The sequence below is a fragment of the Stylophora pistillata genome, chromosome 12, assembly GCF_964205215.1.
Source record: "Stylophora pistillata chromosome 12, jaStyPist1.2, whole genome shotgun sequence".
NCBI classification, from domain to species: domain Eukaryota; kingdom Metazoa; phylum Cnidaria; class Anthozoa; order Scleractinia; family Pocilloporidae; genus Stylophora; species Stylophora pistillata.
In genome coordinates, this window is record NC_142530.1 from 21648686 (window position 1) to 21658806 (window position 10121).

At 41.7% G+C, this 10121-nt stretch overlaps 1 protein-coding gene across 6 annotated transcripts; it reads left to right on the forward strand.

The window, feature by feature from the left end:
• Window positions 1-406: 406 nt before the first annotated feature.
• Window positions 407-9666, forward strand: LOC111347041 (uncharacterized). Of its 6 annotated transcripts, XM_088740470.1 has the most exons (4): window positions 407-763; window positions 833-1027; window positions 2963-3011; window positions 3126-9666. In XM_088740470.1, exon 4 carries the CDS (start codon window positions 3152-3154, stop codon window positions 8666-8668), a length of 5517 nt encoding a protein of 1838 aa, XP_088596596.1. In that variant the 5' UTR covers window positions 407-763; window positions 833-1027; window positions 2963-3011; window positions 3126-3151; the 3' UTR covers window positions 8669-9666. The 6 variants fall into 6 exon arrangements, with proteins under 6 accessions (XP_088596596.1, XP_088596600.1, XP_088596601.1 ...); XM_088740474.1 differs by having other exon boundaries at window positions 407-1027; window positions 2963-3020; XM_088740475.1 differs by having other exon boundaries at window positions 407-1027; window positions 2966-3020.
• The last annotated feature ends 455 nt before the right edge of the window (window positions 9667-10121 follow it).

The window sequence follows — 10121 nt, forward strand, 5'->3', positions numbered from 1 at the left end:
TCGCTCTTTCAAGTGAAGAAATGCAACAAGCTTAGGTCTCCAGATCCCACACCACCTCGTATTCGAGGCAAAAATGTTCTACCTTCTAGGTCTTATTTTCCTACCGAAATTCAACTGGCATTTCTTCACTAGAACGAGCCGAATTAACCGCCGAAGTTTGAAAGCCCCAAACGAGCGATTTTGAGGCTTTCTGGCAGAAAAAAAACACTTCCAAACAAGTAATGAACTATTTATTTTTATTCGGAGCTGATTTTTTTTGTGAAGACTGACTACAAGGGACAGATTCTGGAGGCAATATAAATTATTTGAACTTCATTGATAAGACAGAGCTGAATAATGAAATGCTACGTCAGAGGTTCTGCGGCCAACAACGCGGGCTCAAGTGTCCTAGGTCTAAAATTTCGCGAAAAATTAGCGGAAAATAATGAGGGCTGACTTTTAAAACCGAGGAACTCTGTTTTCTTTGAAGGCACTTTCCTATTTCCGAAGGTTTTAAGGAGTAAATTAATATTTGAAAATTTTTAGGGGGTGTACCAAGTTTTTGGAGGTTGTTCTGTAAAAGAAAAGCGGCGAGGAAAACGACGCCTCGAAGCAACAGAATAGGAAATCAACCATGCGAACGACTCAAAATCCGTGTTTCCGCGGCAAAACCTAGCACATGCGTTTACATTATTCAGCTCTGTCCATTGATAACGGCTATGTAAATGCCCTGGTAAATGCCATAGGAAGTCATTACCATAGAAACCCACAGATATTTAAGATGGTAAGCCCGTGATTTGTGTTGATCAAATTACTTTCAGTTTCGACTTCCGCTCATTTCTTCGATTTATAGTTTGGCAGTCAGTCGCTGAATTGCTGTGAAAAAACTTGGGAACTTTGATCAATCGCTTCAAGACCTTGGCACTGATAGTTAATCTTCATTTACGGTGATGTTGAGGTAATTGCTGTCTGTAATCACGAAGAACCCTCCTCCAGAAATTTCCGCCTTCGCGACTGGTAATCACGCGATGTAAGATCAGGCATTGTGGTAAGATTGCTGATTTTTTTTTTCCGCTTATGTCTGCTAAAGTTGTTTCCGTGCACTTGGTGGCTCACTACCAAGATTCACTAGACAAATGCAATTCCTCCTTGCGATAAATTTTTCAAATGGGCAATTTAACCGTTGACTTGACTTTGACTTCCACAAATCAAGAAAATAATTACGATCAATATCTGTTACGCAGTTACTAATTGTTTGTACTTAATACATGCCTCTGTTCAGACAAGTATAACATCGCAGTAGTTTAGTTAGGGGTGCATGTGTACTAACTTATTTAGTAAAGCATGTAAAACTACATGCTCCATAAAGTGGCACGTTTACACTTGAAATCCCCGACTCTTGTAACAAAAGTGCACTCTAGGGAAAGCGTTAAGTTTCATATATTTCCGCGCAGTGGCGCACGGCTTGTTGTGGTTATACACCGCGGTGTGTACTTGAGTAGTAAGTTGTTTGTCTGATTAAGTAGTCAGTTTCTAAGAAGGATCTCATTGTAAAGGCGCCTCACATTAATCCAATCACTCACTTTGCTGAAAGGCACTCTCTAAATAATAGTCTCTTTAATCAGTTATCTTCTAAAGAATTTATTCGCCGCCTGTTTTCAAGGAAGGCGACTAAACATTGTAGATTGTTCGAGCTCGCAGTGGCTACCACATCGACCAAGCCCCATAGAGGAAGACCGCTGTGTTCTTAATGAAGCGGATCACGCTTATTTTCAGAATTGAAACAAAAAAATCATTATCGTAGAATTCGTTTTTCTTTCCTCGTTTCTGTGCGGGATGGAATAGTTTCTGGAATATTTAAGGAATTTACAACAACTTCTCGTGAAATCGCCTAATTTTCCATGCAACTCAGCATTTGGAAACGACACATGTTCAGCGTCGATGTGCGTGACAGACTTAAAGAGAAAACGATAGGTCACGCGATGGCGTTGAATAAATATAACCGTTTACGGTCGTGTCGATACAAAGTCATTTCAATATAAGTTGATTCGATACAAACTGAAGTTGATTCGGTACATCGATTAAGTCGATTCTATCTACGTAGAAAGTCGTTTCGTCACAAATTCAGATAAAAACTCGTGAAGGTTTATCATTCAGACATCCAAACATCCGTATTAATTATTTATCTTTTTCAAAATGGTGTAGATCGCGCGCGCAGCTCGGTTTAAGGATTGCACAATAATTGCCGGGGGGGGGGAAGGAAATCGAGAGGGGGCGGGCAGTATGTAAAATCATTGTTTTAGGGAGGTCGATTAACGTGTCATTCTTTGTATGTTGTCAAACATTTGCATATGTGCGTTTACTCTGAACATATCTAACATATCCTTTGGAGAAGAATTTGAATTTAAATAAAATGAAATTTAAATGAGAAAAGAAAAGAAAAACAAAAAGAAAACTACAAAAGAAATTGAAGCAGCCAGGGCTTGAACGTGATACTTTCAGACTCGAGTAGAGTAGGTAGCGTTAGATAGGTAGTTATGCAAAGCGCACGAAATGGCGAGCTTTTGTACTGAAATAAAGTTGATGCACATTTTTAAAAAATGTATTAAAATACATGTACCTATTCGGCCTGTCAATTGAACAGTGTTCAAACTCTGCTCTAATTAAGTTTGGAATCGATAAGAGCTGTTCATTAAGCTCTCTACATTTTATACCACATTTCTTTTCTACCTACATACAGTCATAGACTACCTTTTATTTCACAAGTATCACAATTTTTTACTCTTGGAGTGTTTCGGATAATTCCGAAATGATCCAGGATGTTTAAAAATGTTAAAGAATATTGCGGAATTTGACATGATGTTCTGTGGTCCTAGAACCTTAATTCCCAAGCTTTATTCTCTCTTATTTACTTTCTACTTCTTTTTATTGATTTTCATGACTGAATGATTTGAAATTGATTCATCGACTAACGCCCTGCAAGAAGACTGCATGACGTCTTTCAGTACGGAGCTCCTTTGCCGCTAACACAGGTGTTAAAAGTACTGTTGCCAGTATTTTGCCTGAAATTGAAGTAATTTGATTTCTAAAGTTGTAGATTTGGTAATTATTTTTATTATTAGCTAATAGACGTATTTTCAACAAAGGGTTGCAAGACACGTCTGCAACAGACATGGCCGCTGCTAAAGAATATACCGATGAGCAACTAAACTATTACAGGATTTGTTACGTCACAACTGATATCCTAACCGAAGGTTTGCGGACAATTTTCAAACAAGAATGGGACAGTCGTTACAGGATGACCTTTGGAGAATGGAAAGATGATCCTGGTAATGGGAAAGACTTTTACAATGCAGAGTCCCCGCCAAACCAAAGAAGGAACAAGCATCTATTGGCGACCATGATTAAAGGAAATAGAACAGACTGGGACTGTACCATGCTGTTTTACGCCATTCTCTACTCCGATTGCATCTCTGGTCTAAACGCGGTAGTAAAAACGAATGTTGACAATCTCAGAAAATTTCGCAATGAAGAATTTGCTCACATGCCCCAAGGTCAACTTTCGGAGTTAGAATTTAACACTGCTATTGGCAAAGTTTTCGCTGCATTCCAGGCACTAGGTCTTTCCACTACAGAAGTTCAACAGATCGCAAACCAAAAGACGTTTCCGACGAAGGAGTTAAGAGATGTTTTAGACAAAGTAAACGATTTAAAAAAAGACTTACAAGAAAAAGAGAAAGAAAACATGGAGATTGAAGACCAACGACAGGTTCTTTACGAACAACTGCTGAACGACACTTCCCCATTTTGCATTCTTCCTCCTAAACCTTCACACGACCTAGCAAGTCGCGATGTTGAGGTTGCTGACATCACAAAACAGCTGCATGAGCTTAAGCGAGCTGATGAAAGCAACTTAAGCATCTTGTATATCTCCGGGAATCCTGGCAGCGGTAAATCGCAACTGGCCGGTCTTGTAGCCAAGAGATTTTACGAGAAAGCCCGAAAAGACTCTTGCTCTGAAGTGTTTGTAATGACACTGGATGCGGAAACGTTAGACTCACTTCTGGAATCTTACATCACGTTTGCTCGACAAATGAAGTGCCCGGAACATGCTATTACAAACATCCATAGCTCAGAGGATTTGAAAACAGAGGAGAAGATCAACAGCCTGATGTCCTTAATCAGCACAAAGATTGGTCAGTACGAGTCCTGGCTTCTGTTGGCTGATAACGTTAAAAGCTTATCTGAACTGCATGTTCATTTACCTCGGCAAGGACATGGACAGTGGGGAAAAGGTTATCTGTTGATCACGACCCAAGATACCTCGTGTGTACCTTTACCAGGCCTTTCCATTCAACACATCTCAGCAAGCGAGGGTATGCAGTCCCAGGAAGCCTCTTCTTTGTTGGCTCTGATTTCTGGTATAAGTGACAGTGAGCTGGGAGAAGTAGTAGCTAGAGAGCTCGATTACCAACCTCTTGCGTTAGCAAGCGCTGCCACCTATGTGAGGCAACTTCGACAGAGCAAACGTTTTTCAGAGTTTGGTTGGAACGACTTTCTGAAAAAAGTAGAAAAAGGGCAACGTGATGCGACAGAGACCCTACTTGCAGAGATCAACCCATGTTACAAGAAATCGATGACAACAGCAACAACACTGGCCGTTAAAGAAGTGATGAAATCAGACAAAATCATTGATCATGCATTAAGTTTTTTCTCCCTCTGCTCGTCACAGGCTTTAAATGAGGATATTGTGGTGAATTATATTGTCAACGCAGCAGGAATAAAAGATAAAGAGATGATAATTATGAAACTCCAACGATGTTCGCTACTTTTGTCACATGAAGATGGGTTTGGTGTCCACATCCGGGTACATCAGGTTGTACACGATGTCGTTACGTCGCTGATTCAGGGTTATCCGGAAAGCCGTCACGTGAAAGCTTTTAAAAGCGCTGTGGCGGCGTTTAACCTGTTCGTAGATAACAACTTACCAAAGGAATCGTCAGACTCAATTTTGCAAGGCTACGCCCTTTCCCTACATTTAAGAAGTTTTATTCTTAATTTTGAAAACATACTTTCAAAGGATGCCCTTTCCCGAATCGTCCAGCCTGAAATGGGAAAGCTGGGTAAAATTTGTGAGAACCATTGTCATTTTCAGGCCGCAAAGAAATGTTATGAATTTTTACTACAAGCCGCTCTCATAAAGTTTGGAACTGAGTCCGATGATGTTGCATATTATTACAATAGCTTGGGTGTGGTTAACATGAGGCTAGGCGACTTTGAGAAGGCCAAGGAGTATTTCGAACTTGCTCTGAGCATTCAAGAGAAAAAGCTGGGACCTGAGCATGTAACAGTGGCAACTAGTTACAATAACCTGGGTTCTGTTCACGAGGAACTGGGCGACTTTGAGAAGGCCAAGGAGTATTACGAACTTGCTATGAGCATTAAAGAGAAAAATCTGGGACCTGAGCATGTAACAGTGGCAACTAGTTACAATAACCTGGGTTCTGTTCACATGAGACTGGGCGACTTTGAGAAGGCCAAGGAGTATTGCGAACTTGCTCTGAGCATTGAAGAGAAAAATCTGGGACCTGAGCATGTAACAGTGGCAACTAGTTACAATAACCTGGGTACTGTTCACATGAGACTGGGCGACTTTAAGAAGGCCAAGGAGTATTACGAACTTGCTCTGAGCATTCAAGAGAAAAATCTGGGACCTGAGCATGTAACAGTGGCAACTAGTTACAATAACCTGGGTTCTGTTCACATGAGACTGGGCGACTTTGAGAAGGCCAAGGAGTATTGCGAACTTGCTCTGAGCACTCAAGAGAAAAATCTGGGACCTGAGCATGTAACAGTGGCAACTAGTTACAATAACCTGGGTTCTGTTCACGAGGAACTGGGCGACTTTGAGAAGGCCAAGGAGTATTACGAACTTGCTCTGAGCATTCAAGAGAAAAATCTGGGACCTGAGCATGTAACAGTGGCAACTAGTTACAATAACCTGGGTTCTGTTCACATGAGACTGGGCGACTTTGAGAAGGCCAAGGAGTATTGCGAACTTGCTCTGAGCATTCAAGAGAAAAATCTGGGACCTGAGCATGTAACAGTGGCAACTAGTTACAATAACCTGGGTTCTGTTCACATGAGACTGGGCGACTTTGAGAAGGCCAAGGAGTATTGCGAACTTGCTCTGAGCATTCAAGAGAAAAATCTGGGACCTGAGCATGTAACAGTGGCAACTAGTTACAATAACCTGGGTTCTGTTCACGAGGAACTGGGCGACTTTGAGAAGGCCAAGGAGTATTACGAACTTGCTCTGAGCATTAAAGACAAAAATCTGGGACCTGAGCATGTAACAGTGGCAACTAGTTACAATAACCTGGGTTCTGTTCACAAGAGACTTGGCGACTTTGAGAAGGCCAAGGAGTATTACGAACTTGCTCTGAGCATTGAAGAGAAAAATCTGGGACCTGAGCATGTAACAGTGGCAACTAGTTACAATAACCTGGGTTCTGTCCACGAGGAACTGGGCGACTTTGAGAAGGCCAAGGAGTATTACGAACTTGCTCTGAGCATTCAAGAGAAAAATCTGGGACCTGAGCATGTAACAGTGGCAACTAGTTACAATAACCTGGGTTCTGTTCACATGAGACTGGGCGACTTTGAGAAGGCCAAGGAGTATTGCGAACTTGCTCTGAGCATTCAAGAGAAAAATCTGGGACCTGAGCATGTAACAGTGGCAACTAGTTACAATAACCTGGGTTCTGTTCACGAGGAACTGGGCGACTTTGAGAAGGCCAAGGAGTATTACGAACTTGCTCTGAGCATTCAAGAGAAAAATCTGGGACCTGAGCATGTAACAGTGGCAACTAGTTACAATAACCTGGGTTCTGTTCACGAGGAACTGGGCGACTTTGAGAAGGCCAAGGAGTATTACGAACTTGCTCTGAGCATTCAAGAGAAAAATCTGGGACCTGAGCATGTAACAGTGGCAACTAGTTACAATAACCTGGGTTCTGTTCACATGAGACTGGGCGACTTTGAGAAGGCCAAGGAGTATTGCGAACTTGCTCTGAGCATTCAAGAGAAAAATCTGGGACCTGAGCATGTAACAGTGGCAACTAGTTACAATAACCTGGGTTCTGTTCACAAGAGACTGGGCGACTTTGAGAAGGCCAAGGAGTATTACGAACTTGCTCTGAGCATTGAAGAGAAAAATCTGGGACCTGAGCATGTAACAGTGGCAACTAGTTACAATAACCTGGGTTCTGTTCACGAGGAACTGGGCGACTTTGAGAAGGCCAAGGAGTATTACGAACTTGCTCTGAGCATTCAAGAGAAAAATCTGGGACCTGAGCATGTAACAGTGGCAACTAGTTACAATAACCTGGGTTCTGTTCACATGAGACTGGGCGACTTTGAGAAGGCCAAGGAGTATTACGAACTTGCTCTGAGCATTCAAGAGAAAAATCTGGGACCTGAGCATGTAACAGTGGCAACTAGTTACAATAACCTGGGTTCTGTTCACATGAGACTGGGCGACTTTGAGAAGGCCAAGGAGTATTGCGAACTTGCTCTGAGCATTCAAGAGAAAAATCTGGGACCTGAGCATGTAACAGTGGCAACTAGTTACAATAACCTTGGTTCTGTTCACGAGGAACTGGGCGACTTTGAGAAGGCCAAGGAGTATTACGAACTTGCTCTGAGCATTCAAGAGAAAAATCTGGGACCTGAGCATGTAACAGTGGCAACTAGTTACAATAACCTGGGCTCTGTTCACAAGAGACTGGGCGACTTTGAGAAGGCCAAGGAGTATTACGAACTTGCTCTGAGCATTGAAGAGAAAAATCTGGGACCTGAGCATGTAACAGTGGCAATTAGTTACAATAACCTGGGTTCTGTTCACGAGGAACTGGGCGACTTTGAGAAGGCCAAGGAGTATTACGAACTTGCTCTGAGCATTCAAGAGAAAAATCTGGGACCTGAGCATGTAACAGTGGCAACTAGTTACAATAACCTGGGTTCTGTTCACGAGGAACTGGGCGACTTTGAGAAGGCCAAGGAGTATTACGAACTTGCTCTGAGCATTCAAGAGAAAAATCTGGGACCTGAGCATGTAACAGTGGCAACTAGTTACAATAACCTGGGTTCTGTTCACATGAGACTGGGCGACTTTGAGAAGGCCAAGGAGTATTGCGAACTTGCTCTGAGCATTCAAGAGAAAAATCTGGGACCTGAGCATGTAACAGTGGCAACTAGTTACAATAACCTGGGCTCTGTTCACAAGAGACTGGGCGACTTTGAGAAGGCCAAGGAGTATTACGAACTTGCTCTGAGCATTGAAGAGAAAAATCTGGGACCTGAGCATGTAACAGTGGCAACTAGTTACAATAACCTGGGTTCTGTTCACAAGAGACTGGGCGACTTTGAGAAGGCCAAGGAGTATTTCGAACTTGCTCTTAGCATTAAAGAGAAAAAGCTGGGACGTGAGCATGTAGCAGTGGCAACCAGTTACTGTAACCTGGGTTGTGTTCATGAGGAACTAGGCGACTTTGAGAAGGCTAAAGAGTATCACGAACTTGCTCGTACCATTAGACAGAAAGAGCTAGGACCTAAGCGTGTTGAAGCTGCGTGTTTCGCAGCTACCAAAAGTTCTGGGGTGTCTGTTGATCCGGCTCTGGACATTTAGAGGAAACCGATGAATATCCTGATCGTGCTCTTAACTTTCATTTCCGGAAACGTGCGGCTGAAGATGGTCTTGCTCCAGTGTCAATCGATGGTTTGTGTCAAACTTCGTTTGAAAGTGGTGTTACATCCACTAAAAAGCGAAAGATTAAAAAGGAGTGAGAAATAGGAGGACAGAAATTGTTAGAATTACTCAAAAGTTATCTTCTTGACCTCTGAGATTCCCAAACGAGACAATGACAGGATTTATTTTGTGTTAAAAGACTTGAATACAACTTACGAGTTTCCATGCATATGTTGAGTTAAGATAATTGGTAACAGCCCGTGTTCAGTATTTTTCTAGGCAACTTTCCGACCAGGTGGAATAGATTTGTTTGTGGCTTTTCCTTTTTTCTGGTTTGGTCATTTTCTTGCTTATGTTTTATTTTGTTTCTTTCTCTTTTATTTAAAGAGGGTAGATTTTATAGCCTTGACTTTTTGTAGTCGTTCTAATTTTCCTGGTTCTTTTTCTAATATATGGAACGTGGGCTGTCTAAAAAATCATATATGTATATATGCTTAAGGCAAGGGCTGAAAATAACGAAAACCATCGATATTCTACACGGCCCTCAAGAGGGCTCCAACTTAACTAACTAAATTAAAGTAACTAAGTAAATTAATAAGCAAAAATATTGATTAGGTTCTTGGTTTTCAGTCAGTAAATTCATTGTCTTCGGTTAAAAGCAAACCATTCTAATCTGGCAATTTTTTGTTACCTTACCTTACAGCTTTGCCGTGAAAAAAGTGTTTAAGAGCCTACAGTAGTTTAGCTTTTCAATTGTACAAAGTACACTTATTGCGTTTGGAAACTGTTTCCTTTGATGATGCTATCGTTTTTACATCAGTACATTGGAAGCCTTAGTTCATTTTAGCAAAACATCCTTAGTTTTTAATTTCTGTCGTTCTTACATCAGTATATTAATAACCTTAGTTCATTTAGTGAACAAACATCGTTCGTTTTTAGTTTTTTGTCGAGTTTTCCTCTCATAATTGCAAGCGTGTATAGTGCCGTAGCAACGGTAATATGAGTGGGGGGCACGCGAGCGCCTGAGGCGCCAGCCGCTAGGGGGGTCTGGGGGCATGCTCCCCCAAAAAGTTTTGAAATCTAGAGGCTTGGAAATGCCATTTCCAGCGTTCTCCAAGAGCTATTTGTGATTTACGCTTATCGCGAACTACTTACTTCGTACACTGTCTCAGTAAACCAATGCACTTTGAGGATAACACTTGCAACGTCAATTACAAAATAGAAAACCGACTATCTCTATATCTTAAAACCATTAAATGTTTCACCTTTCAGAGTCATCATAGTAAGTTCGTAGTTACTAAACTGTCTGAGTTGCCTAAATGGCAAACGTAGACTTTATCGGCAGGTCGTTTTTTGAAAACTTCCGAAACAGTCGCTTGCGCATCTGGTTGTC

What these genes read in the sequence shown, in the direction of transcription:
- LOC111347041 (XM_088740474.1), top strand. Translation starts at nt 3,152, where the DNA reads ATGGCCGCTGCTAAAGAATATACCGATGAGCAACTAAACTATTACAGG.